The sequence below is a fragment of the Chlamydomonas reinhardtii genome, chromosome 13 (assembly GCF_000002595.2).
Source record: "Chlamydomonas reinhardtii strain CC-503 cw92 mt+ chromosome 13, whole genome shotgun sequence".
Lineage (NCBI taxonomy): Eukaryota > Viridiplantae > Chlorophyta > Chlorophyceae > Chlamydomonadales > Chlamydomonadaceae > Chlamydomonas > Chlamydomonas reinhardtii.
Window position 1 is genome coordinate 21,725 of NC_057016.1, and position 25,050 is coordinate 46,774.

The 25,050-nt window shown below is 61.6% G+C and overlaps 8 protein-coding genes across 8 annotated transcripts; 3 read left to right on the top strand and 5 right to left on the bottom strand.

Annotated features, from left to right (window-relative positions):
• Positions 1-32: 32 nt before the first annotated feature.
• On the bottom strand, positions 33-3,494 carry CHLRE_13g561850v5 (uncharacterized protein). Its single transcript, XM_043069185.1, has 11 exons — positions 3,106-3,494; positions 2,811-2,919; positions 2,597-2,664; positions 2,186-2,364; positions 1,808-1,990; positions 1,589-1,636; positions 1,420-1,458; positions 1,150-1,269; positions 932-1,000; positions 736-780; positions 33-558 (listed from the first exon to the last, which is right to left on the bottom strand). The coding sequence occupies exons 1-11, from the start codon at positions 3,296-3,298 to the stop codon at positions 427-429; spliced, it is 1,185 nt and encodes a 394-aa protein (XP_042917160.1). The 5' UTR covers positions 3,299-3,494; the 3' UTR covers positions 33-426.
• Positions 3,495-3,651: 157 nt separating this feature from the next.
• CHLRE_13g561900v5 (uncharacterized protein) lies at positions 3,652-5,803 on the top strand. Its single transcript, XM_043069186.1, has 7 exons — positions 3,652-4,041; positions 4,134-4,220; positions 4,371-4,628; positions 4,832-4,917; positions 5,104-5,194; positions 5,320-5,388; positions 5,590-5,803. The coding sequence occupies exons 1-7, from the start codon at positions 3,763-3,765 to the stop codon at positions 5,629-5,631; spliced, it is 912 nt and encodes a 303-aa protein (XP_042917161.1). The 5' UTR covers positions 3,652-3,762; the 3' UTR covers positions 5,632-5,803.
• A 2-nt stretch (positions 5,804-5,805) lies between these two features.
• On the bottom strand, positions 5,806-8,551 carry CHLRE_13g561950v5 (uncharacterized protein). The gene has a single exon (XM_043069187.1). It carries the CDS (start codon positions 8,460-8,462, stop codon positions 7,143-7,145), a length of 1,320 nt encoding a protein of 439 aa, XP_042917162.1. The 5' UTR covers positions 8,463-8,551; the 3' UTR covers positions 5,806-7,142.
• A 100-nt stretch (positions 8,552-8,651) lies between these two features.
• Positions 8,652-10,657, top strand: CHLRE_13g562000v5 (uncharacterized protein). The gene is made up of 4 exons (XM_043069188.1): positions 8,652-8,945; positions 9,092-9,185; positions 9,322-9,386; positions 9,502-10,657. The coding sequence occupies exons 1-4, from the start codon at positions 8,916-8,918 to the stop codon at positions 9,601-9,603; spliced, it is 291 nt and encodes a 96-aa protein (XP_042917163.1). The 5' UTR covers positions 8,652-8,915; the 3' UTR covers positions 9,604-10,657.
• A 428-nt stretch (positions 10,658-11,085) lies between these two features.
• On the bottom strand, positions 11,086-13,651 carry CHLRE_13g562031v5 (uncharacterized protein). The gene is made up of 4 exons (XM_043069189.1): positions 13,357-13,651; positions 13,090-13,245; positions 12,748-12,895; positions 11,086-12,560 (listed from the first exon to the last, which is right to left on the bottom strand). Exons 2-4 carry the CDS (start codon positions 13,126-13,128, stop codon positions 12,346-12,348), a joined length of 402 nt encoding a protein of 133 aa, XP_042917164.1. The 5' UTR covers positions 13,129-13,245; positions 13,357-13,651; the 3' UTR covers positions 11,086-12,345.
• A 54-nt stretch (positions 13,652-13,705) lies between these two features.
• Positions 13,706-18,371, bottom strand: CHLRE_13g562062v5 (uncharacterized protein). The gene is made up of 3 exons (XM_043069190.1): positions 16,845-18,371; positions 14,347-16,653; positions 13,706-14,178 (listed from the first exon to the last, which is right to left on the bottom strand). The coding sequence occupies exons 1-3, from the start codon at positions 17,898-17,900 to the stop codon at positions 13,903-13,905; spliced, it is 3,639 nt and encodes a 1,212-aa protein (XP_042917165.1). The 5' UTR covers positions 17,901-18,371; the 3' UTR covers positions 13,706-13,902.
• A 140-nt stretch (positions 18,372-18,511) lies between these two features.
• On the top strand, positions 18,512-21,163 carry CHLRE_13g562100v5 (uncharacterized protein). Its single transcript, XM_043069191.1, has 5 exons — positions 18,512-18,836; positions 19,048-19,452; positions 19,612-19,722; positions 19,874-20,018; positions 20,174-21,163. The coding sequence occupies exons 1-5, from the start codon at positions 18,753-18,755 to the stop codon at positions 20,773-20,775; spliced, it is 1,347 nt and encodes a 448-aa protein (XP_042917166.1). The 5' UTR covers positions 18,512-18,752; the 3' UTR covers positions 20,776-21,163.
• A 2-nt stretch (positions 21,164-21,165) lies between these two features.
• Positions 21,166-25,011, bottom strand: CHLRE_13g562150v5 (uncharacterized protein). The gene is made up of 10 exons (XM_043069192.1): positions 24,839-25,011; positions 24,392-24,449; positions 24,044-24,136; positions 23,674-23,727; positions 23,270-23,386; positions 23,064-23,111; positions 22,711-22,804; positions 22,344-22,573; positions 22,014-22,209; positions 21,166-21,823 (listed from the first exon to the last, which is right to left on the bottom strand). The coding sequence occupies exons 1-10, from the start codon at positions 24,922-24,924 to the stop codon at positions 21,588-21,590; spliced, it is 1,212 nt and encodes a 403-aa protein (XP_042917167.1). The 5' UTR covers positions 24,925-25,011; the 3' UTR covers positions 21,166-21,587.
• Positions 25,012-25,050: the final 39 nt, after the last annotated feature.

Sequence of the window (25,050 nt, forward strand, 5' to 3'; positions counted from 1 at the left end):
TCATTAGTTCCAACCCTCGCGGTCAAGCCGTGTGTAAGCGGTTCTTACAGCATGGTGGTGTATACTGGATAGCGGCAAGTACTTGTGATGCTGCATGACGAAAGCTGTTGCAGGGCTAGACTTGTCCGAATCCATTACCCTCGCAGTGTAAGCCACTAAGCCCCTTCAATGCGAAGTGGCACCCATCTTACACCAGCCCCTCGCGGCGCCCGATAGTCGCCAACCACGTATCCTCCAGATACAGACCCACACCGCCGCACTCCTTTGCAATCAGGTGTTGCCCGGCCAACAACGGCCCAACCATGGCGGTACTGCCGACTACAGGCAGGATCACCAATCCTGCCAAGTCTTCTCATCCACTCCACGCTTGGCGGACCCTGCCCGCACAGTGCACGCTACCACAACCTCGCGTGCCGCTTTGCTCCTTCACCAGAAGTTGTACCATTTGGCCGACGTGTTGAACAGGTCTTCCACCAGCTCCAGGGTGGGCTGCGACTCGATGGCGCCGGCGCGGGTGCAGGTGCTGGCACCCGCGGCGCTGGCGAACACCACCGCCTCCTATACGGTGCAGTGTGGGAATGTGCTGGTCAGCAGTCAGGTCACAGTAGCTGTTCAGTACAAGAAGTGCCAAGGCAAAGCCGGTGCCAGTCTTGTGCAGGGCCAGGCAACCATGCGACTATTTGCTTGATATGGAGCCTAGTCATGTAAGAAGTCGCCCTGAACTACACCACCCACCTTGAGCAGCCGGGGGTTCGCAGAGATTGCGTCCAGCCCGCCCGCCTGCGTGTTTAGGGGACAAAGCGCAAGCATCATGTGCCAGGCCAGAGGCAGGAGTATAGAAAACTGCAAAGCTGTCCTGCACATAACACGCTTCAATCATGTGCATGCCCCTCACAGCCCTGACCCGCCCCCCCCCGCGCAGCTCTGGCACCTGCAGCATCTTGTAGATGAAGCCCGCAGTGAAGGCGTCACCCGCACCGGTGGTGTCGGTTACACCGACCTGGGTCACAACATGGGCCGGGGGGGTTCACAACAACAAACGCTGGTAAGGGGGCATCACCATATCTACGTTGACGGGACGGCTTTGTTAACCATTGTCATTTACCAGGCTCACAGCACATGCACCCCCCACCTCCTGCAGTCACCCACATCGAACGCTGGGACCACACCGCTGTGCTCCGCCTTGGTGGGGCTGCGGAAGGAGTAGGAGGCGCCCTCCTGGCCAGCAGTGACCAGCACACCGCGCGCGTTGGGGAAGCGCTCAGCCACCTGCACGTCTTGGACAGGTGCGTTGTCGTAAGGTGCTTGGCGGCTCGACGGCGCTGCGGTTGGCACTCCACTCTCATGAGGCTTTCACCGCCGCCACAAGGTGGAACAGTAAGCCCCTGCTGCTATTTCCCCATCGCAATCATCTCTTACCGCGCCGGGATTGATCAAGGCGAGGGCGAGTGAAATGCCCTGCATATGTGTAGCCGGCCCGATGACAATCCATACGCCAGTCAGACCAACAAGGGCAGTACGACTACAGTCCTTCGAAAGTGCGGTAGGCACATGAGGAGGTACACAGCAGCACATGCGGGCCACCCACCATGAGCGCCTCCAGGTCGGCGTCACTCAGCTTAATCACATCCGCAGACTGGGGCACCGAGGAGGGGGCAGTGGAGTGAGCGGCTGCGTGAGTAAGATTGTGTGCCGCATACGTAGACTGCTTGCGGTTCCCGATAGTTTGCCCCAAACGCCTGGGCCGGCTACCCGATCATAAGCTCACAGCATCAGCTACTTCACCCCCTTCGGTTTGTCTCCGCACCTGCAGGTACTCCATGATGACGCGCTTGGCAGCGGCCCCGTCCTCCCAGAACACCGGCCGCCAGTTGACATCAATGAGCACAGTGGCACCCACACCTTTGGCGGCCTTGACCGCCTTGCGCAGAGCCAGCGCGGTTGTGGGGTAGGACAGGCCCAGGGTACCGGTCACCACCACAGAGCCATGCTGCGAGAAGACGGAGGAGTGTTGAAGAGAGGGCGGGTAGTGCAGTATGGCATACTTGAAGAACAAGGCGTGAGTTGGGTCCTGTTCGCCTGGCCACCACTGGGGTTATGGTATGGCGGTGCGTGTCTCGCCCCACGGCGTACCCACACAACCTGCTAGCACGCGACGCCACCACAAGCTGCTTCCCACACCTACCGTGATCTTGTCTAGCGGCAGTCGCTCCGGGTCGATGTGGGCATCCGCATACTCGGACCCTATGCCCGGCAGCCCGAAGCCCGCGAACTCCCGGTCGCCGTCATCGTCCCTCGTCACGTACACGTCCCGGGTGGGGTGGTCAGCTAGCCGCTGCACACCATCCACATTCACACCGCGCTCTGGCGGGTGTGGGAGGGCGTAACACAGTGCAAAAGCGGACATCATCAATGAACATGGCGACTGTGGTGCATACAGAGCCTTAGAAGGCATACAGAGTACATGAGACGATGGGCGACCTGTAGTGCCCCACGATCACATTCCGCTAGCGGAAGAACGAATGCCGCTGTATCACAAACTACAGTCCACTGACAACCCTTGACCCAGCTACACTCCAGGACTCCCCCAGCCCACCTTTGCACAGCGCCAGCAGCTCGTCGCCCTGCTTGTCGGCGCCCAGGGCCGTCACGAACGCCACCTCCCTGCGGGCAGGGCGCGGGCAGGCGCGTGAGAGTCCAGGCGTGCCAGGGACGAACATCCATGCCCAGAGCACGCGGCACAATGGCAACGTTTGCCATCTACAGGGGCATGCCATCGATGTTGCTATGCAACTAATCCCAGTACGCACAGGCCCAGGCGCGAGCACGCCACTGCGACGTTGCACGGGGCGCCTCCAGCATACGGCTTCCAGCTCCGCACTTTCTCACGGGGCACACCCTTCTGATCTGCAATCAAATCTGCGTAACAAGGGCATGAGTTGTTGCAATTAGGTGAAGGCCAGGGTATCTGGGCTCACGGCTGGGAAGGCTCACGGTACTGCGCGGGTCATACAGGACACCGTCCGCCGAAACCTCCATGCAGCCCCACGGGACAAGGCAACCCCGCTCCCCAGCTGCCAAGTTCAGTGGCCACGCAACTCTCACCAAACAGCGCCTCGCCGATGCACACCACCTTGCCCGGCGCGTTGGCAGCCCCACTCGCCGGCGCCGCTGCGTCAGCGCGCACTCTGAGCTGCGGCGCCCGAGCCCGCGATGCAGGTACCACCGAGAACAGTTGAAATTGCGAGCGAGAGGCGGCGCTTCTGCTAGGGCATCGCTGCGTGCAGACCTGCTGCATGGTGTTGCGTCCGAGGAGACAGGGCGAACGCCACTGTCAGAATGCTTGCGATGTCGCGACGTGGACTGATTGAATTGTATTTGTTTCCAATAAGCACGTCAATTGTGTGGATGCTGCGGCTTGGACGGCGCTACGCTTGAGACGAAAACTTGGTCCTGCCGCAAGCAGGCAAGCAGGTACCGGAATGTTTGATCGCGCGCTATTCTGGTACAGTGAACACATGTGGCCAATGCACCGGCTTTCCGAGAACCCGCATGTTGCAAAATCCAATCCGTGCATCATGCAGCTGTCATTCTCATTTCCAATTGCGACTGCTTCAGATATTCGAGTTGCGGTTTACATATGGGCAATGTCTTAATTGACTACTTGTGTCGCACTGTCGCCCCAGTCACTCAGCAACTCGAAACATTCGCCTCTGACAAGGTGATCGACGTCTCATTGCCCCAAACCTTTACAACAACGTCATGAACTCAAAAAAGTACAAGAATACTGCTCTGCGGCGATCTGCCCGCGTAGCTGCCAACGACCTCTTGTGTGGGCCGCGTGGGGGACTGCTGGTGGCGGACGACGAGGACGTGCCCGCACGCAAATCAAAGCGGTTTCGCGTCGAGACAAGCGCTGTGGGCGCAGACAGTCCCGCGGGAGAGGCGGAGGTGCAAAACTTTGCTGCCTACACCTGCAAGGGCAAGGAGCCAGAGCTGGTGCAGGATGGGGCAGTCGAGGAGGCCAGCAAGCCCAAGCGGGTGCGTCCCCTGCGTGCCCCACCAGTTATAGCGTCCGTGGTAGTGGAGCGCTGTGCACGCATACTGAACCCATCACCTGTGGCCCTTGACAGGCACGGGTGCCTGTCACCGCGAAGAATGTTACCAGCTCCAACCAATCCAAGCCAGGGCCAACGCGTGACGCCGAGGCTGCGCTGCAGGTGCGCCCAACCCACCCTGCCTAACGTACCGTACATTCAGAGTCAAAGCACTTAAATACCATGTACCGCCTACACAAGGCGTCCTACGCTATATATCATGTTGATGTGCTTGGCAGACCTCAGGCCTCACTACCATGCACGCTACTACAGGCCGCGGGGCACGTGTCAGTTGGCGGTGCAGACGAGGCTGGGCGCGGCCCTCTGGCCGGCCCGGTGGTGGCGGCTGTGTGCGTGCTGCCGCACCAGTCAGACACCAGCTGGCAGATGCCGGCTGGCCTGAACGACAGCAAGGCCATCACGGAAGACGAGCGTGAGGCCATCTTCGAGGCGCTCACAACGGACTCTCGTGTGCGGTGGGCTGTCTCCATCATTGACCATGAGACCATTGACCGGATCAACATCTTGCAGGTGTGCGAGGGCTTAGAACGCGTCCACGAGCATTGCAGCTCCTGTGACCATCTCAATAATCACGCTGACTTTGCTTGCCATGTCATATACGGTATTGCCAAGCACTAGCGTCGCACATCATCCTGCTGGGTCGCAAAACTTATCACATACCTAACCCCGCTCCTCGTGCCCGCTCCTCAACTATGGTCTTTTGTCCGGGGCAGGCGGCGCTGAGCGCCATGCGCAACTCGGCGCTGGACGTGCATGGGCAGGCGCCGGGGCTGGACTACCTGCTGGTGGACGGAAACAAGTGTGTTGCAAAGTGTGGGGAGGGAGGTTGGGAGGGAGATGCCATGCGGGTGTGAAATGGTGCACTTGCATCGCTTGGGCCGTACTAATACAGTATGAATTCAGTGTACTGTATTTGCAGCTCGTGTCGGTAGTGTGGTACCGCGCCGTGCAAGTGTTTCTGCTTTACAACTGCCCTGGCACACAGGCTGCCCAAGGACCTACCCTGCCCCGCACGCGCTGTAGTCAAGGGTGATGCCACGGTAGCATGCATTGCCGCGGCCAGCATCATCGCCAAGGTGGGCAGCCCAACTCTGCAATGACCATAGGTTGAAGGTGACAGCGCAGCGCCCCCCACACCACCTTGTGGATCCCGGGCAGGTGTTTTGATGAAGCCATATGCATGCTATGGCTGCCCATGCAGGTGACTCGTGACCGCCTGATGCTGGAGCTGGACAAGCAGTACCCGCAGTACGGATTCGCGCAGCACAAGGTGCGGTTTGAGATGGAGGGCTGCTGAGGGCAGGCTTCGGAAACGAAACAATCACCCACCATTTACAGCATTCCTCATACCGCAATGCAAGTCATGATCACCGTCTTGCTCAAGTTTGCAAACGTTCATCACCCGGGGAGGGCAAATGGATATGGGGAGTAAGCGGCTGTGCCCTTACTTGGGCGGCGTGCCTAATCACAGTCGCACGCCGCTTCCCTTGGCCCCAGCCCCGCGGCCGTCTAATTTCTACGGCGCCTAATAACCAGCACGGGTCTGCCCGGCCATTCCTAGTTGCCGGGCAGAGACCACCCCCCGGGACGAAAAACACAAGAGTGACTCAAAACCGCGCTAGGTAGCAAAGCCTCCATAAGCTTATAATCAAGTAGGGTGGGCGGGTGGGAAAAGACAAACTAGCCCTCGGCTCCCGAGCCGTTCACGGCTAGTACGCCAAAACGCAAAGTAAAGTAAATAAAAGCTCGCACGATACCGATGCAACCAAAAACAGTCCGTCTTTCGAGCCACGTTCACGCATTGGGGCCCATCTTCCGACACACGGCGGTTCCCCCGCCCTTCTCTCCTCGGCCTTCGCCTACCAAGCATGCGCTTCCTCGCCAGCCTATTTCTCCGCTTCCCTCCTTCAAAACCTGTCTTAAGTTCCGTTCAAGTTTACTAGAAGCTCCGCTTAAAACCGCCCTTTGAGATGGAGGGCTGCTGAGGGCAGGCTTCGGAAACGAAACAATCACCCACCATTTACAGCATTCCTCATACCGCAATGCAAGTCATGATCACCGTCTTGCTCAAGTTTGCAAACGTTCATCACCCGGGGAGGGCAAATGGATATGGGGAGTAAGCGGCTGTGCCCTTACTTGGGCGGCGTGCCTAAACACAGTCGCACGCCGCTTCCCTTGGCCCCAGCCCCGCGGCCGTCTAATTTCTACGGCGCCTAATAACCAGCACGGGTCTGCCCGGCCATTCCTAGTTGCCGGGCAGAGACCACCCCCCACACCAATCCCTCCTAATACCGACAGCTCAAGACTCGCCAGCGTACCGGCAGCTGCCCCTCTCGTGTAGCCCCACCTATGCTGGCACTCAGATCCCAGCGGGCCCCACAGACAGCACCCTCTGCTCTAAGCATCTGCAACTCTCTTGTAGCCCCACCTATGCTGGCGCTCAGATCCCAGCGGGCCCCACAGAAAAAAACCCTCCGCTCCAAGCGGAGTCCCCCCGCACCAATTCCAACTCGGCGACCGCCCAGTTCGCCCGCAAGTGCTCCCACAGGCGCGGCTCCCGCTGCTGCTGACGCTTCCCCGTCCGACGGATGAGCACTGCCGCGCCCCTCGTAAAGCCGGCCGCGGCATCGGCCGCCGCCGACTCCTGTCACTCCTCAGGCCTTGTGCATCAGCGTGTCTCCGACATCGGCAAGTGCGCAACCTGCGTGGACAAGGCTGACACGCATAATTGTCACCCGACCTTCGGCCGGGGGCGATCTCGGTCACCCGGACGCCAGACCGGAGGCGTTCTCGGTCACCCGGGCGCCAATCCCCGGGGGGTTTTTGTTCGCCCGGATTACCCAAACCGGGGGCGTTCTCGGTCACCCGGGCACCAATCCCCGGGAAGTTTTTGATCGCCCGGATTACTCAAACCGGGGGCGTTCTCGGTCACCCGGGCGCCCACCCGGAGGCTGTTTCCCCGTGCCACGGGCTGATTTTGCGAAAAATAAGAGCACATAGCTTAGGCCAGGGCCTCACGCACCTTCAGACGTCACCTCTTCCAGGCGCGAGTCCGTAAGGCCGCTGCCGCTTCAGCGCCGGCTCCTCGCCATATCTGCTCTCCCCGCCCCCCGCTGTCAGCGGCCGGTGGCGCGCCTTGATCTGCTCTAGCAGCGCCGCGCCCTCCAGCATCTGCTTCACCTCCGGCCTGGGGTGGCGCATGGCCTCCAGGAAAGCCGGGAAGCTGCCCCCAGCGGCCCTGACCAGGTCCGGCAGCAGCTGCTCGAAACGGAGCAGCTCCGTGACCTTCTGAGCCAGGGCCATGCCTCGCAGCGCCGCTGAGGTCCGCTCACTGAGGGCCGAGCACGTGGCCAGCTCCTGCTGCTCCCGCTGCTCCTTCTCCAGGGCCTGGATGGTCTTCTGGAGGTGCTGCTGGAAAGCTGGCACGTTGCTGCCCGCCAGCTGTATGCCTGCTCCCATCAGAATCTCCTTGAACGCCGGCGTGGTGTTCAAGATCGATTCCATGTGCATGTCCTTGTCCAGGCCCTGCATAATGTCGCTGACCGCATCCGCGCGCACAACGGCTGGCTGCCGCGCAGCCGTCGGTGTGGGCGCAGGGGCGGCCGGAGCGGCCCGCAGGCCCGCTCGGCCGCCCCCTGCCGGGCCGCTGATGCCTGCTGTGATCCCGACCCGCCGTAACGCCGCTGTCTCAACGTCCTGCTCGCTGCCTTCTGCGAAGTCGTCCTCCTCCGCCGCCAGCAGGGGGGGAAGCGGCGGGCGAGCGGACTTGGCCGCGCCGCTGCCAACGGCGCCAGTCCCAACCCGCCGCTGAGCCGCCGTCTTCCCGCGCCCAACCTTCTGCTGCGCTGCTTTCTCTGTCATTTGCTGCTTCTGCTTTCCCCTGCCCTGCGGCTGCCCCGCGCCCAGCTCAGCATCGTCATCGCACAGTGAGGCGTCCAGCGCCAACTCGCCCAGGGCTTCCTCCTGTGCCGCCCCACCGTTAATCAGCTTCAGCTGCTTCTCCAGCTCCTCCTTCCGCTGTACCAGCTCCGCCTTGCGCGCGGACAGGACCTGGATATGCTGCACGCGCGCCTTCAGCTGCTTAAACGTGGGTGTCTCCAACTTTGCGACATCCTGATCTCGTAGCTGCTCGATCGCTGCGACCTGTTCGGCGCGATTGTCGGCCGCACCAACGCTGTTGCGCGTTCTACGCCCACTGGGCAAAGCCTCAAGGGCACTTGCCGCTAGCTGACGCCGAGCCTCAATCTGCGCAAGCCTGTTGTTGTAAGCAGACTGTTGTGCCGCCGAGAGCTCGATGCGTGCCAGTTCAGCGTCAATAGCAGAAATAGTGCTCAAGAGAGCCATGAAAAGACAAACTAGCCCTCGGCTCCCGAGCCGTTCACGGCTAGTACGCCAAAACGCAAAGTAAAGTAAATAAAAGCTCGCACGATACCGATGCAACCAAAAACAGTCCGTCTTTCGAGCCACGTTCACGCATTGGGGCCCATCTTCCGACACACGGCGGTTCCCCCGCCCTTCTCTCCTCGGCCTTCGCCTACCAAGCATGCGCTTCCTCGCCAGCCTATTTCTCCGCTTCCCTCCTTCAAAACCTGTCTTAAGTTCCGTTCAAGTTTACTAGAAGCTCCGCTTAAAACCGCCCGCTTGGGCCTTTAATAGCCTCAGAAATGGCGGTCAATTGATAATGTTTGCTCTGACCTTCACGGCTGCCTTTCTGTAAGGATTATTTCCGCTAGCTTACTCGCACATTCAACTCAGCCAAGCATACAACTCCACCCGGTTGCTACGTGATGGGTGATGATGACCTCAACTCATTGTATCGCCATGAAGGTTTATATGCCGTGTCGACGTGTCGTCTTGTTGTACAGATTGTGTAACAGGATTGACACGACTGCCGGTAATAACATTGCTATGTTTCATTCTGGCTGACGCTTCATACTGATGGTGTGCCATGACCGGCACCGCACTTTCTACAGGGTTACGGTGTGCCACAGCACATGGCCGCCATCCACACCCACGGCCCCAGTGCCGTGCATCGGCGCTCCTTTGAGCCCGTCAAGTCCATGACGGGTGCGCTGGCTTAGAGGTGCCGTAGGTGGGCCAGCTTCACGAACACAACCGCGTGCACATGCATACGGCGGTGTAGCCGCTATGTTGCAAAGTCATGATTTTTGAGCCGTGCTCTGCAAACTATGCCATTTGACAGGCTGGACTCGTGAGAAGCCTGTGGAGACGGAGGCCGTGGACGCCAAGAAGGCAACTGCTGGGAAGGTGTGCATGCTCCGTGGGTGCTTGGAAGTGATTAGCAATGGTGGCAGCTGTTGCAGTGACTGAGGAGGCAATAATCACCCGTATGCGGCCGCATTCATGTTACCTGCGAATGCAGGCTACTACTGCACGGAAGCGCATGCAGTCATCTGTGGACGCTGTGGTCGTTGCTGCACCTGCACAAAGCCAGCGGAGTGGCAAGCGCTCCAAGCGCAACTGAGCTCCTTAGCTTAGTGATGTCCACGGCCGCCTCCAGCTCCAGGTGTGGAGCAAGCACACGGCTGTCCCAGGCGTTCCTACGCCTAGCCTGGTAGTTTTCTTGTCCAAATGCCCTTTACACATGCTGTACATGTGTAACAGATGCATTGACTTCCAGTGCAATCTATAGATGCAATGGTTGTTATTGCTTGCCTCTTATGGCAGGTGTGACGGTGGGGGGGTGGGCTTGCGTTCATTGTAGGGAAGGGACTGTCGCCCAGCATGTGGATGGTGCTGATAAGCACTTGGATATGGGATGTGTATGGGGAACTCCAAGTTAGGGCTTTCGATGTTACTGATACTGCCAGTATGAAGGATGCGGGTGGGGACTAAACAGCCACAAGTACAGTACTACCAGCACATGATCATAGTAGTGATGATGGGCTCTCATACCGTACAGTGCCCTCCACAGGTGCGACATGCCCCCATGGTACTAGGGCCATCTGTGGCTCTCGCCAACACGGCGTCCCCACACGCCGAAGCAATGTGTTGAGTTTGCGCCTAGAACAGACGACCACTCAGGACGGTGTAAGAGGGCTAGAGGGCTAGTGCTGAGACCGGATCAACTCATCTAGCTCCCTACGTCAACGGACCTAGTCCAGACGGCTGGGGAGGACAGCATCAACCTGTCCTCCAGACTCTGCACACACACGCTGCGGCACACACACGCCCAATCACTCGCTATCGCTATCCAGGCACTGCCATCAATTCGGGTCAATCCAGAGACGGCCTGCCCAGCGCATGGCCATGGCGGTGATAAGTGGTGATGAGGCGGTACGTTTGCAGCACAAAGGTCGGCCAGACCGTTCGTAAGTCGGGGCAGACAGCAGCACTGTTTGTATCTTGCTGCAGTGTTCGGTAGGGAAAGTTCCAAAGGACGTGCAAGGGTTTGCAAGGTGTGAAGTGCATAGGACAAGGAATGGCGGGCCGCCACCATTGCGCTGGCCTTAGGGCCAAGCTTAGGGCTCTTTAGCCGCCGACCAAGCAGCACTTGTATCATGTAATTACGGTATCCCCTGGCCCGTGTCATCCATGCACCCAAGTGAAGAGTGCCCCACAAAACCCCACGACAAAACCCCTTGGTTTCCATAAGTACGAAGGCTCGTTTCTGGTGGTGATGGTGGTGATGGTGACACGCCAGGAGTGCAGCGCATTGGTCAGGGCCGCACGCCTGGTCCGCAGCACAGGTGCAGTGGTGGCGCCTCACGGTGCCTGACGTCCGTAGGGTGTGCACTGCACAAGGAGCAACTCGGAGCTTTCGAAGGGTTTCGAGCAGCAGGGATGAAGCCCCAATGAAAGGGATGGGCGGGTTTTTCGTGCCAAGGCAGTATTGCACCCTAATCACCTAGGCTGACGGGCTAGCAGCTGACATAGCTGGAGTTGAGTTTATAGTCGAACATGCCTAACTTCGTTGCACATACGGTAGTCAGTTTTGTAGGCGTCATAAGGATGCGAATTACAATTGAAGGGACAGTCCGACAAGCGGGGGTACACCGTACCCACGCCGCGAGGGACCGCCTCCGGCCCAGAGAGAAACACCCACCCCCTGGTTGACTGCCGACGTTCATAGCGTCATAAGGGCCCCCCGGCCCGGGCCTCGGGGTCAGATCGTACAGACACTGCCCGCCATGTGTCAGATGCGTCCCGTTGTCAAGCACAAGCACAGCAGGCACAAACCAAACAGTAATAATCCCCACACCGTGCCACGCTGTGCTCGCCAGCAAAGACCGCAAACCAGACACTGGCAGGTCTCCGCGTCACAGGCTTGGGAACTACGTCAGCAGGTCCTCTTGCAACCAATGCAATCTGAAAGCCATCCAGTGAAAGCCTAGTCAGGCAACCCATCCACACCTGATGTCCATATTCAAAATGTCCAATTCTAGCTGCCGCCGTGTCCTTCCTCCAGCCTCCTTCTCGACCCATATGAATGGCCGGCTTCCCGCTGCAAGAAGTGTCCACCATGCCCCTAAGCAAGCAAGGTTAAAACCTGGTGACCTTTATGTATATGCGCGGAAATGGGAAGATGAAAAGGCCGCGGAAGTGAAGAGTGTGGGCATAAGACGGCGTGTTGATGCATGCATGGTGAAGCAGTGGGTGAAGACTGTGAATTTATTGGCTGCATGTAACCTGCTACGCACGGTTTACTAACTGCACTTGACCATGAATTGTGACAGCATGCCACATCAGGTGCCCGTATCGCGCGCATGACTTCAACTCTGCCCCGTACTAAACATTACACTTTCCAGTTGCAGCACATATGTACACTGTCACTCCACATACACACACGTGCGCACATTACGAAATACACACTAGAATATAAGGCCACATACTGCAAGGATGCATTGTGCAACCCACGCATCCCACACAGGTGGGCCTGTTAAGCAAGTACAGGTTCGTGAGCGAATACAGGCAAAATCATTAGGGGTGCATGCAGTGTCCATCAACATTTCATGTGCCACAAGCCACACCACGCCTGAAACGCCATTACTGGTATGCCGCGCATCACACGCCAGTCCTCAGGCATGGTGGTGTGTCTGGCCTACCTTTGCGCCCCCACCCCCAAGCAGATGCAAAAACAGTCGCCCACGCATAGTCGATTTGCATGGTAAGTATTTGCCTACGCCCCGCAGTGTGATTACTTGTTGCTGGCAGATGCAGCGCAGCTGTCCTGCTGCCACGCCGGACACGGCCCCGGCCGCCCCTGCTAAGACCTGCGCAGCCGGCCGCCGTGCCCCTTACCCCGTGGCCGACGCTCCTGGTGCTCCTCGCTGTCCTCCTCGCTGCTGTCCTCGTACGCATTGCGGTCCTCCGCGCGCCGGCTGGCATCGTGGCGGTCGTTTCCCAGGCTGTTCCGTGCATCACCGCCGTCTGGGCCATAGCTGCCTCCACCGCCATCTCCACCGCCACCTCCGCCCCCACCTGCAGCGTGTACGGACACAGACGCAAGCATCAGTCTTGGATGTCCTCATCTGTAGAGGACGTAACACAGTCCGGACCCACAGTCCGCCAGCTGACAGGGGCAATGTGCGCCTTTCGTCATGTGACTCATGTCATGCCAGCATCCCAAATGAAGTTATCTCCACATGCACTATGACCCGCTGCTCACCTCCGCCGCCCCCATGTCCTCCTCCTCCGAAGTTGTCCCCGCCGTAAGATGTGACGAAAAAGTACAGCCCCATCACAAACAGGTTGGGCGCCAGGTTACGAGCCGTGCGCTCCCAGCCCCAGCCACCGCCACCGCCGCCACCGCCTCCCTGTGTGCCGATAACAGCAAAGGTTGTCAGCACGCTATAGGGTTTTAGCTATGATTGCTGTATGGCAAACATGGTACAGTCCGGTAACGGACCGCTCAGTGCAAGTAAGGTTGGGTTTAATTACCCTCGCCCGCACAGTGGCACGGCCGTACAGACCCAAGAGGTCAAGCAAGCGCCACTGCAGCATCACTCACGCTGTCATCGACAGGCGGCAACCGCGGCGGAGCCCCCATACGTCGTTTCACCGCGCGTCCCCCACTTTGACGTTCTGCGGCGCAGACCGTGAGCTCCCTCCGTCCCACCCGCTGCGGACAGGGCGGACAGCGCGCCTGCAGCCGCGTCATAGGATACTGGAGCAAAAAACACAGGTTTGTAAAATAGCACAGATAAGCAGGCAGCACGACAGGCAGCAAAGACTATCGCCCGCGCGCCGCATCGAAATCGTAAGAACCTTCTCCTACCTCGGAGGGAGCTTTGCGCCCGTGGTAAGCAGATGCACAGGGCCACGAACTCTTTCTTAAGAGAAGACTGCTCATTTGTTGCTGCTGTCCAGGTGCCCGGGTTGGCAAACGAAATCTGCAATTGTCACAACTGCCGCGTAAGCACCAAGGACGGTAAGTGCGTTTGTGTTTGTATGTAAATGTCTTTGTAATATATTGGGGTTTCCAAGGCTCGCTGTGGAAGAAGTGGCATGGTGACTGACCTATCTCATCATCGTTGCGACAACGCAAGCGAGCCCCCAGCATCAGGCGTGCGACCAACACGGCACCTTGCGCGCTTGCAAGCTTGGTAGTTACGTTCCGCTCGGTTCCGTCTTCATCTGACCCCTAAACTTCTGAACGCCCCCCCCCCCCTTCCGCACACATCGCCCGAACTCCCTGCCAAGAGCCTCCACTGCATACTTGACAGAGTTGATACATTATGCACACCCTATTGTCTTCGTCATAGGCCACGGCAACACACATGGTCAAAGCTCGTCATGTAGTGTACCGTACGCGGGCCATCAGTTAGCGCCTAAAGAACAGCTGGGGTCGGGGCGCCAGGCGCAAAGTGACCGCCGTGGCGACCGGTGCTGCAGCGGCCCCGTCCTTGGAAGCCTGCCTACCAGGTCTGCCCCCAGCTGCCAGGCTACTCAGGTCGCCGACCTCGGAGCTGCTACTGGAACGGCTGCTGCTCCCGGCCCCTTGTGCGGCCGCCAGAAAGCGGGACAGCAGCCAGGCCAGTTGCCGCGCCAAGGCCCTGTCCCGGGCGCCCGGCGGCTGAGTGGCCTTGCGCCGCATGGCCTGCACGCGGTGGAGGAGGCACGCACATGGGAAGGTACACAGTATGCTTTCAGGCGGCTGCGCGTTGTGCAGGCGCGTCACTGTATCAGCCATGTTTGGGTAATGAACATAGGGTAATTGGCCCACCCAACATTCCCCACCCATTTGATCCATCACCCATCACCTCACCCTGAGCAGCACTCGTGCCAGCCCCAGCTCCTCGTTCACTGCCCCTGCCAAAGGAGCAGCAGCAGCAGCAGGACTTTCCGCACGGTCTGCGCCGCTGCCGTCGAGGCGTAGCTGTGCAGCTGAGAGTGTGCTGCGGCTGTGCAGCCCCAGACGTCGCCGCAGCCGCATCCCCGACACCAGGGCCGCCGCATCACGTGCACTCAGCTGACCTGCACACGCCGCCGCAGCCCGGCACATCTCCGCCGCCCAGCCCGGGGGCGGCACCAGCCCGGCCTCGGCGGTGACTGCAGCGGCGTGGGCGAGTGTGGCAGCCTGCGCTTGGGCCACGGCTGCTGAACCAAACGACCGCCACCAGGACTGAACCACCGGAGCCGGCAGCTGCAGGTTGGCAGCGCGCCAGGCACGTGTGGCACTGCGCATCAGGTGCACCTGCTTGCGCGGCGTCAGCAGCGGTAGCGCGCGAGTGACTGCGGCCGACAGCGGCACCGCCCACAGCGTCGGCTCCACGTCAGCACTGAGCTGTAGCCGCTCCACCGCCCACACCAGGTAGTAGGCGCTGATGGGGCCCAGGCCGGTGCCGCGACGACTGCCGGATGCTGCTTGGGAGCTGCCAGGCTCGGGGGGCACCCCCAGAGCCACAGCCAACAGCGCCACCAGCAGATGCCTAGGTATCGGAAGTGGGAGCACACACCCCTGCGCTGACACTTGAGTAGCAAGACCGCCGCCAGACGACGTGGTAGTCGCCGAGTGTGCATTGCCGCTCGCTGGCTTCACCGCACGTTGGCGCTTACGGGCGCCCTGCAACGTCTGCTGGCTGCTACGCCTTCGCTCCATAGCCGTTCGCCACTTCCATGGCTGCTGCCGCTGCTGCAGCCGTGCCAGGCTGAACAGCACGTCCGCAGCCTCGGCCGCACTGAACGTGCGCCCGTGCAGCTGGACGCAGCCGCCCCAAGCAGCCCACCAGTCCGCAGGCGGGTAGGCCCCGGCCGCAGCCGCTGCACGCACAAGGCACACTAGCTCGCCCACTCTCTGCCGGTGCTGCTGGGGGCGACGGCCTGCCGTGTGCGTCACCTCTTGCCCCCCCATCAGCTGCGGTTGCCGGCCATGCTGCTGCAGGTGTTGCTGCCGCAGCAATTCCCCGGACCGCCTCAGCAGCGCGTCTACTGCGTGCCGTTCGGCCACGCCAAGCCTCATAGACCCACCACCCATGTTTCCTGCATCCCCAGCAGCAAGGTGGGTGCTAGCCTGCCAAGTCCACTCCGCTCCCAAGTCGACATCAGACGCCCCCGCCTGCTCGCCGAGCACTTGCGGCCCACGCGCTGTCTCGCTGTCCGCCCCCGGCCCCGCCAGCACTCCGTCCTCCACGGCTGTGAGGCACATGGCGCAGTCCGCCAGCTGCCGCATGACAGGCGCCTGCCGCCACAGCGCGGCCGCCACCGCTGCCGACTCCCGCGCATGCAGCCGCACGCCCAGCTGCTTCACTGCGTGCAGGGTGGTGGCCAGCGTGCGGGCGTCCTCAGCTGCCATGCTGGCGCCCGTGGGGCTGCTGCCGTTGCCATCACCCTCCGCCATGGCCGCGCATGCCTGTCCTCCCTCGCCCGGCTGTAGGCACTGTGCCCAGCGCTGCAGCAGCGCCCTCAGCCCCTCCTTCCACGCCGCGATGCCGGGCTGGTGGCCGCCGCGCCGCAGCTCCGCCATCAGCCGCAGCGCCTCACACACCTCCCGGGAGCCCAGGCAGGCGGCACGGTGCCGCACCTGCCGCAACAGGCGGCTGAGCACAGGGTATGGCACAGTGACGCGGACGCCGGGGCCGCTGTCGCCGCCATGGTCACGTACGCGGCTGCCGGCACTTCCACCGTACGTTTGCGCGCGGTCGCCGCCGTCGCCGCCACTGCTGCCGGGCCTGCGCGTGGGTGTCTGGGCCGCGTGCACACAGGCCTGCAGCGCAGTGACCAGCGCCCGACCCACCACTGGGTCGGCACTGCTGCTGCTGCTGCCGCCCTGTAGGCGCGCCCTCTGCACCGACTGCGTGCAACCACCCCGACCAGGGCCTGTCTGCGCCTGCTGCTCCCGCTCCTGCTGCTCCCGCTCCTGCAGCTTGCGGTCCAAGTGCCGCTGCTGCTCCTGGTCCAGGCGCGCGAGCAGCTCCTGCAGCAGCTGGCTGTGCAGCAGCCGCACCTCGGGCACGTGGACCACGGCCCTGGACCCAGCGCCCTCACCCCCTGTGCCTGATGACCAGCGCTGTGTGGCGGCCAGCAGTCCGGAAAGCTGCGCGGTGCTGAAGGCGCTCAGGCGGCAGGAGCAGGCCTGTGTGTGTGGAGGCACATGGCGGGTAGGCGTGTTGGTCACTGGTCAGGCGGCACGGAAGCAGACGCGAATGCGAACTGTTCATCCAGGGCGTTAAAGAGTTGTTGGAACAGTCTTCTTCAACCCGTCATCGCAATCATACCACAGCCGTGTACGTCAAGTCCCCCCTGTGGCCCCTGCCGCCTCCTCACCTGCATCACAAACTCCATGCCCTCCTCGTCCAGCCGCGCGCCTGCCCTCGCCAATGCACTCACAATTCCCACCACCTGCTCCCGAGACAAGCGGCCGCCCGCCAGCCCGCCGCCTGCTCGCCCGCCCTGTCTTCCTGCCCCCGCTCCCGCCCCCGCCGCCTCCGCCGCCGCCTCGTAGCTGTTGAGTGCCTCCAGGAAGCCGCCGGCGTTGCGGCGCAGGTAGTCGGGCTGCAGCACCGACACCGAGTACAGCAGCAGGCACAGCTCGCGGGCACCCATGGAGTCAGCGGCAGCTCCCTGGCGGCCCCGGCGCCGTAGCTGCGTGGGCGCTCCTGCTTCCGCCTCCCCCGCATCTGCCTCTTCCCACTCCTGGCGGTTTGCTGCCAGGTCCGCCGGGTCCCACAGCCACACAGCCTCCAGCACTGGCTCCAGCGCCTCACGCGGCAGCCGCAGCCGCAGCCGCGCTGCCGCCCACATGGCCGCCGCCATCTCGGGCGGGTTGGCGTCCGCTAGCACCTCCGAATGACGGGCCAGAACACCCCCCAGCGCAGTCGCCACAGGCGGCGACAGCGGCCGGCAGGGTGGCGCGAGCAGGCCGGCCGCGGAGGCAGTGCCCTGGGGCCTGGTGCCGCCGTCTGCACGGGTCGAGGCTGGGCCGGGTGATGCTCCGACAACAGCGGCCTCACTTGCGCGTCCGCCTTCTCCCTCGGACGCCCTACTGGCCAGCCACTCTGCAGTTGTAAGTGCCGCACTCAGCTGCACCGCATTCAGGGTGCGGCGCCGAGGAGGTGAGTGCGCGGCAGGCCCCTCGCGGTGTGTGCGTGCCTGGGCTCTCTCAATCAAGTGCTCCTCCGTGGCCTTTGCGTCCGCTGCGGCCGCAACTCCAAGCGACGCTTCAACAGCCTCAACCTCTGAACCGGCCACATGCAGTGACTGCAGTGTTGCCAGCAGCTGCTCCAGAGAGGTGCAGCTGGTGAAGGCGGCCGTGATCTGGGCAGGTGAGCGAGGAAAGGAACCCTTTAGGCGCAGGCCATCACTGCCCTCCGGTTTGTCCATGCTGGTTGATCGGCGCTTGCCGCTGCGGCCAGTTATGCTTCGGTTAACCCCTGAGTGCTGCCTGCTACGGGCAGTGGGAGCGGCGGGCTCTGTAACGCCGGTTGGGCTGGCCATGGATCCGCTGGCGGCGGGTATGTGTGTTGATACCTGCGAAGGTGCCAGCGGACTTGCCACGGGCCCGTTCGCCACAGGACCCGCCAAGTCTCGGGCTCTTGATGCTGAGGTTTGTGTCGCATGTACAAGCCGCGACGTCATATGCGCACGGCGTGCCGCTGACCAGCGCAGGCTCGAGGGGGCGGGGCTGGCTGTGTAGCCACAAGCCCAGCCGCCGGCGCCGAGTCGCAGCGGGGTGCCCCCAATGCTCATTTGTGAGCTCTTAATGTAACTGCGCGGGTAGGAACATTTAAAAGCCTGTACTCCTGTCCGGCGTGAAGGTTGAAAATGAGCAGCACTCTTCCCTCATTGCAACGCAGCATTTATTGATAGCAAAGTAAGACACAAATACACATAGTAAGCTCGCAGCATCAGCAAAAGAAATAGAATTGGGCAGCCCATCTGCCCATGCGCATTCTTACCGACAATTACCCGTCGAACTCATTTTAGGGTATCTTCTTATGTATAGTTCTGCCACTCAAGTCCATACGAACACGACTGCCCTTCAGAACAACCTGAAATTTATTTCTCCTTCCAGCTCGCAAGCATTCGAACAGCGTTGTTTTGCTCGTCTGAATGCTTGTGTAAACATACCATTATAATAAAGCTTACATCCTAAAGCGCGAAGGTCAGGCCCCTTGGGGCTGCATCGGACCGGCTGACAGCACAAGCTGTTACAAGCGCTTATATTTGCCAGGGATGGTACGAGAGTGGAAGCGCGATCCATCGCCAGACTTGTCGCGGGCGCCTCGCGATGCCGGCAGCCTTAGCCCTAAGTCACCGGTAAGGGTGGGTGAAGCCTGAGGGGCCGCAGCGCCTTGCCAAGGGCATTCCGGTGTGGTGGGCGCGCCTGTCGGGCTCCACGCTGACGGGGACACCATGGAAGGGAATGCAGCAAGTAGCCCCTTTAAAGCTGTCGCAATGCGCCTCTTGCCCTGCCCGTGTCGTTTCTGGGGCACGGTCCTCCGCCCAACCTCGGAACCTCTGTCCGCAGACCGTCAAGTTCCGCCCTGGCGAGCGTTTCGCCTTTGATGGCAAGGCGCGACTACCCAACTTCCTGAATGGGCGAGACGGGCAGATGGGCGAGGCACGTGCCCACATACGGCCCGTCGACACGTCCACACACACCACCTACGACTGGTCCGGCGCCGGCGCGGGCCTGGCGGGCCAGAGCCTGGCTGCGGACCTGGCTCGCTCGCTCAACGGCGTATCCAGCCTGCGTGCGGGCGCCGCCCGGTCCAGCACGGCTCGGTCGCTGGTGGCGGCGGACACGCGCTATCACCACCTGGCGGAGCCGGCCGCGGAGCACGTGGGCCCAGGCACCTACGCGGTGGAGCGGGCGCGGCCGGGGCTTGGGCCCATGCCGCTTGACTCGCACACCAGCTCTTCGCAGCCACAGGTGCGCGAGTGAGGAACTGGAAGCATGCCGCTGAAGAATTGCCTTGTGGGACGGGCTCCGTGCCTGATGTGTGTGTTTGCTTGGGGCCTACCGTCCTTGTGATGACACTCATGACAGCGCTATTAAGTACTTCCACTACCACCTCTGGTCGTTGTGCAGCGGGACCCCTACCGCGCCAGTGCGCCCTTTGTGGGCCCCGAGCGGGACAGCGAGGGGCGGTGGGTGATGTCCCAAGGACCGGATGTGGTCTACATACAGCCACAGTTTCAGGTGAGGCTCTTGAGAAGGCGCATCTCTGTGACGGGGTGGGACGTCTGGGGTATTTGTAATGTCATGTTGTCTTCCTGAATGGCAGGTGTTGAGGTGTGGACAACAAATGCAGCAATTGTTAACCTGATCTGCACACTTTGCTGTATCGCAGCCCGCCTCCGACCACGCACCTCCCTGGGACGCAGCAGCGCCGCGTCATGTGGATGCAGCCGACTGGCGCTACGGGCACAGCCGTGTGATGCAGATCGTAGCTGCAGCGAGAGGAACAGCGTCCACACCCACCTCCCCGTTGCCCGGTAGGCTGAGGTTTGGTCCGATCAGTGGTTGGGCTGGGCTGGACAGTGAAGAGGCATTCTTTCCAATGAGCGGCATGGCATGGACAATCTTGTAGCTTACCCAGAGGTGGACCACACTCACCTGCTCTTGCTGTTGCCTTTGCCTTGTGCCTCAGGTTCTCGCGGCTCGCCGTCAGTGCCCGACACGCTCTGCAGCAGTGACAACCGGCTGGACGTGTCGGGGCGGCCGCTGGAGGTGGCGCTGGCGGCCTCTCTGCGCAACGCCGCCACCTGCATGCGCAGCGGCGAGGCGCGAATCCTGGCGCTGCCGGCGGAGCGGCATGTGGACCTGAGGGCGGCGCGGCACGCCACCAGCCGGGGGCCGGAGGAGACGGCGCACCTGGGGCCGGGCGCCTACTCCCCGCTGACGTCTATGGGCGGCGCCCGGCGGCGCTCCTACCGGCTGTTCGTGGACCCCTTTATGGCGCCACAGCCCAGCCCCACCTTCATGGGAGGCATGCAGGTGGATGCGGCAAGCATCGTGCACGCGCACGGCAGGGCGGCGCGCAGGGTGGCGGCACAGGCGGCCTCCGCGGGGGGCTCGGGGCCCGGGGGCGGCTCGGGCAGCTTGACGGCGCGCAGCAGCGCCAGCTTCACGGGGGGGACACCGCGCAGCTCGGGGCGACTGGCGCCTAGTGCGGCCTTCACATCGCCCTTCCGCGGCCAGAAGAGCGGCGCACACGACTGGACCACGGACAGCCGCCTTGTACGGCATTAGGGCGGCGGTCACCAGCATGTGGGCATTTGTTTGATTGCGTGGTGTTGCAGGATGTTGGCTATACTAGTGCTGGGCTTGGGGTATGCATATAAATGATTCGGTTACTGAGCACGGTTACTGGGGCGGACTTCGCCTTTCATCGTGTGCCGCACATGGAGGCGGGACTCATGCAGTACTATGCCCTGCCTCCGAGGCTGTGCGTCCGTTGTGTCTATGCCCTGCCTACGGGGCTTTGTGTCCGTTGTGACTATATATCTGGGACTGACGTGTCTTGGCTGACCACTGCACCCAGCCGATGACACATATGCAACTTGTGCGACACTGCAAAGAGCTGCCATAGGCTTGTCTGCAATGCGAGGGCCGGCAGGGCACCCACGTGGGCCGGTTCAAGGTGCCATATGCATGGTATGGCGTACGGAGTTACATCCACTGGAATGCATCAACGACATCATCAAGGTCGCCGACAAGCACCTCGGCTGCTCGGCACCACATCAACCTGTATCCGCTCACGCGCTCGTTCACATGACCTGAAAGCCAAATCATGTACAGCGCCTTAGTCGGTTCGCACCCGATTTACACTGGCACAGTCGCGGAGCACACATCCTGGTGTTGCAAGCTGCTACAGCCGCCTATTTGTGAAGTTGTGTCAGCTATCTACCCAAGTACAAGCAACGTCAGGCGTCATAAACTGTTTCAGTACACCGCAGATCCCTTACTATCCGCTATCTCCACATCCACACTACCTCCCAGCCAACCTACAGCTACCCCGCTCACCCCCCACGGCCAGCACCTGGTCCAGTCCGCCCGCCGCCTCACACGTTGAATCGGAACAGCAGCACGTCGCCCTCCTGCACAACGTACTCCTTGCCCTCCAGCCTCAGGGCGCCCGCCTCCTTGGAGCCGCTGTACCCCTTGTTCTTGACGAAGTCGTTAAAGGCGATGGTCTCGGCGCGGATGAAGCCCTTCTCGAAGTCGGTGTGGATCACGCCTGCAGCCTGAGGCGCCGTCATGCCCTTGCGGATGGTCCAGGCGCGGGTCTCCTTCTCACCTACGTGTAGAGGACGTGCAGGGCAGGGGGGGGTGCCATTTTATGGAATGCGGATTGTGGAGCGGGGCCATCAGCCGCAAGTGCGAAACGCCTCAGAGCTCAGTGTGCACCATTCTCACCCATTTGATCATGGCTGTCCTTAATGAACCCCACCCCAGACCAATCGTGCACGCACGCACGCCTGACGCACCTGTGGTGAAGTAGGTCTGCAGTCCCAGTGTGGAGTAGGTGGCGCGCACCAGAGAGGACAGCCCGCCGTCCGTGACGCCCAGACTGGCCAGCCACTCCTTGGCCTCCTCCTTGGGCAGCTCGTTCAGCTCCGCCTCCACCTTGGCGCTCACCACGACAACCTGCACACCCTCTTCGACAGCACGCTTGCGCAGGGCCTGTGTGCAGGCGACACAAGATGTGGTGGCAATACGTCCACGTTTTTGAGAACGGTATCTTCATCGTCCAAGCATGCTGAGCGAAAGCACAGATCACGCGCCTCAGAAATAACCGACACATTCCCCTGCCCAACCTGCACGTGTGTGTTGTTGGCTCCCTGGTCCGCCAGGTCGTCCTCCATGACATTGGCGGCGTAGATGAGCGGCTTGAGTGTCAGCAGCCCCAGCCCCTTAACCGCCACCGCCTCGTCCTTGGTCAGCTGCGCGGTGCGGGCGCCCTTGCCGGCCTCAATGGCGGCCTGGATCTTGTCCAGCGCACTCAGCTCCAGCTCGTCCCGCTCAGCCTGGTCAGCAGCCTTCTTGCCTGGGCGCGGAAACAGTGGCGAGCAATTGGCGTCCTTGCGTCAGCAGTGCCACTGTGCTTCCCGGCCCCCATTGCATTGGGTTTGGTTTAGTTTGGGCTGGTATCTACAAACCTCCCCCCCCCTCCTCCCCGCTCACCCTTCCGCAGCCGCTCCTGCCTCTTGCTGATGACCTCCAGGTCCGCCAGCGCCAGCTCCAGGTTGATCACGTCGATATCGTCCAGGGGGTCCACCTGGGGCCGAGGGGGTCGGGAGGGTGTGTGAGGGGGAGACAGCGCTGGAGGGCAGTGCACAGGGGCGCGTCCCAGACCTGCGCCCGCGCATGTCCATATGCATGACCGTTCAAGCGACACGGTCAAGGGACCCAGCCAAGGGACCCGTGAACCCCCCCGCCATGGGGGTTCACGGGTCCCTTGGCTGGGTCCCTTGACGTTAACCCCCCGCCCTGCCTCTTGCCCCCGCCCCCACCCACCCACCCACCCACCCGCTCACCTTGCCCGCCACGTGCACGATGTCGTCATCCTCAAAGCACCGCACCACCTGCACGTGGGCGTGCGCGACGAGCACAAAGTAAAGGGGGGGCGACACATGTGCGTGTCATGAAAAGGAACGAAACATGCATGCCGCAGCCGTGGCCCCCACCCCACACCGCTCGGCGCCCGGCCGCTGTGACACCCGTGTGCCGCATCCACCCGCACCTGGCAGATGGCGTCGGTGTTGCGGATGTTGGTGAGGAACTGGTTGCCCATGCCCTCGCCCTTGCTGGCGCCCTTGACCAGGCCCGCGATGTCCACAAACTCCACGGTGGCGGGGATCTGATGGGGGGTAGCCGCACATGGGGGGGGGGGCACGTGGAGGGGGGGAAGAGCGCGGGGCAAGAGAGCGAGACAAGGCAGCCGTGTTGAAGGCGCCTATCACGTGCCACATGCCATATGCATGAAAGCTGCGCCGCACCTCGTGCCAGCACCAGCAGAACGACGGCAGCTAGGCCTGCGCGACGTGCCTGCCTGCCGCTCCCTATCAATGCCCCGCCTCCCCCCATGCCCGCGCGCCCCATGCCCCTTCCTCCCCCTCCCCCCTCCACTCCAGCCCATGTCCGCACCAGGTCCTTGGAGCCGCTGATGGCGGACAGCTGGGCCAGACGGGGGTCCTCAACCTGAGTGAAGTGTTGCGTGTGTGAGTTGGGGGGAGGGGATGTGGTGGGGGGCGGCAGATGACAAGACCGAGCCAGCAAGAGCAGCTAAGGATGCATTGCTGTGTAGTCGGTTGGCGTCATGTTCTCCTTAGCATGGTAGCCCCTGGTCCCGGGTGACCGGCGCCTGCAGCAATCAGCCAGCAGCCCTCACTGCAGCACTGCCCTTGAGGTCGCTCGCCCTTGCATCCTATCCCCGCAAGAAACGGCACGGCGCAACCGCACGTAGCAGAACCCCCACACATGCACACAGATGGACGCCGGACCTCCATGTTCGCACCTGCACGATGCCGACGTTGGGCTCGATGGTGCAGAAGGGGAAGTTGGCAGCCTGCGCCTTGCCGTTCTCAACCAGCGCGTTGAACAGCGTGGACTGAGAGGCGGAGGGATGTGGATGGGTTGGGTGAGGAAGGTGTAGTGCAGGATTCAGCAGGGGGGTAACAGGGCGGGGTGAGGGGCTGGGAGTATGGAGGACGAGGCGCGGACTCCAGGCTTGCAAGGTGTACGTAGTCTTATCAACGAATGCCCGGCCGCCCGCCCTCCCGCAAAGGATGGCGCCATACTCATTGTTACCGCCCCACACGGTGCTGCAACCCCTCGCCCCCAACAGTTCGCATGTGTACCTCACCTTGCCAACGTTGGGCAGGCCCACAATGCCCGCCTGCAGTGCGGCAACAGTGGTGGTCCTGCGACGACAGCGGCAGAGCACCAGCGGTCAGCTTGCATGGCGCCGGCTGTTGCGTGCCACGCACCACCAGCCGAAGCGGAACACTTCCACCCTCCGGCGACATACCCCGCCAGATTCATGTCTTCCCCTTATCTGCGCCTCCATGTCTGAATGGCCCAGAATGTGCGCGCTGATTTGCAACGGGGAAGACTTTGCAGACGTAACCGAAACTAGATGGACGCATGCGGACGCTGTGTCGAGGAAGCTAGATCGCTTAGGGGTAATTCGTGCAAGATATGGCTTGGCCATGCTGCTGTCGTTGTCGCTAGATGCGCTGGCATGCGCATCGTGGGCCGGGGTGAAAGTAGTGGATGGCACGCAGCCGCCGCGAGCTTAGCATTTACGCACCTGAAGCCGCGCGAGCCCGCTCCAGGGCGAACAAGAGAAGGCGTTGCGGTGATCGAAACGCGGTGGAGAAGCGTCCGGCTCGCCATTGTTGACAAAGGCGCAGCGCGGAAAGCCGAGACCATGCGAGTGGCCATAGTACCTAGATTTAAAAACAAAGCTGCCTAATAAGAAGAGTTCGTACGTCGAGTGTAGTTGTGGTGGGCAAGAACTTA

Bases quoted from the DNA above. Each gene is read 5' to 3' on its own strand.
- CHLRE_13g561850v5 (XM_043069185.1), bottom strand. From the start codon at position 3,298: ATGCAGCAGGTCTGCACGCAGCGATGCCCTAGCAGAAGCGCCGCCTCT. The intron at 2,920-3,105 runs GTGAGAGTTGCG...CTTGTTACGCAG, and splicing joins CATCGGCGAGGCGCTGTTTG to ATTTGATTGCAGATCAGAAG. The intron at 559-735 runs GTGGGTGGTGTA...TGCACCGTATAG, and splicing joins CGAACCCCCGGCTGCTCAAG to GAGGCGGTGGTGTTCGCCAG.
- CHLRE_13g561900v5 (XM_043069186.1), top strand. From the start codon at position 3,763: ATGAACTCAAAAAAGTACAAGAATACTGCTCTGCGGCGATCTGCCCGC. The intron at 4,042-4,133 runs GTGCGTCCCCTG...GGCCCTTGACAG, and splicing joins AGGCCAGCAAGCCCAAGCGG to GCACGGGTGCCTGTCACCGC. The intron at 4,221-4,370 runs GTGCGCCCAACC...ACGCTACTACAG, and splicing joins ACGCCGAGGCTGCGCTGCAG to GCCGCGGGGCACGTGTCAGT.
- CHLRE_13g561950v5 (XM_043069187.1), bottom strand. From the start codon at position 8,462: ATGGCTCTCTTGAGCACTATTTCTGCTATTGACGCTGAACTGGCACGC.
- CHLRE_13g562000v5 (XM_043069188.1), top strand. From the start codon at position 8,916: ATGACCTCAACTCATTGTATCGCCATGAAG. The intron at 9,186-9,321 runs GTGCGCTGGCTT...GCCATTTGACAG, and splicing joins GCCCGTCAAGTCCATGACGG to GCTGGACTCGTGAGAAGCCT. The intron at 9,387-9,501 runs GTGTGCATGCTC...CTGCGAATGCAG, and splicing joins AGAAGGCAACTGCTGGGAAG to GCTACTACTGCACGGAAGCG.
- CHLRE_13g562031v5 (XM_043069189.1), bottom strand. From the start codon at position 13,128: ATGGGGGCTCCGCCGCGGTTGCCGCCTGTCGATGACAGC. The intron at 12,896-13,089 runs GTGAGTGATGCT...ATCGGCACACAG, and splicing joins TGCCGCCTGTCGATGACAGC to GGAGGCGGTGGCGGCGGTGG. The intron at 12,561-12,747 runs GTGAGCAGCGGG...TACACGCTGCAG, and splicing joins AGGACATGGGGGCGGCGGAG to GTGGGGGCGGAGGTGGCGGT.
- CHLRE_13g562062v5 (XM_043069190.1), bottom strand. From the start codon at position 17,900: ATGGACAAACCGGAGGGCAGTGATGGCCTGCGCCTAAAGGGTTCCTTT. The intron at 16,654-16,844 runs GTGAGGAGGCGG...CCACACACACAG, and splicing joins GCATGGAGTTTGTGATGCAG to GCCTGCTCCTGCCGCCTGAG. The intron at 14,179-14,346 runs GTGAGGTGATGG...CACCGCGTGCAG, and splicing joins TGGCACGAGTGCTGCTCAGG to GCCATGCGGCGCAAGGCCAC.
- CHLRE_13g562100v5 (XM_043069191.1), top strand. From the start codon at position 18,753: ATGGTACGAGAGTGGAAGCGCGATCCATCGCCAGACTTGTCGCGGGCG. The intron at 18,837-19,047 runs GTAAGGGTGGGT...CTCTGTCCGCAG, and splicing joins GCCTTAGCCCTAAGTCACCG to ACCGTCAAGTTCCGCCCTGG. The intron at 19,723-19,873 runs GTGAGGCTCTTG...GCTGTATCGCAG, and splicing joins ACATACAGCCACAGTTTCAG to CCCGCCTCCGACCACGCACC.
- CHLRE_13g562150v5 (XM_043069192.1), bottom strand. From the start codon at position 24,924: ATGGCGAGCCGGACGCTTCTCCACCGCGTTTCGATCACCGCAACGCCT. The intron at 24,450-24,838 runs GTGCGTAAATGC...CTGTCGTCGCAG, and splicing joins GCGGGCTCGCGCGGCTTCAG to GACCACCACTGTTGCCGCAC. The intron at 23,387-23,673 runs GTGCGGACATGG...ACCCCCCATCAG, and splicing joins TCAGCGGCTCCAAGGACCTG to ATCCCCGCCACCGTGGAGTT.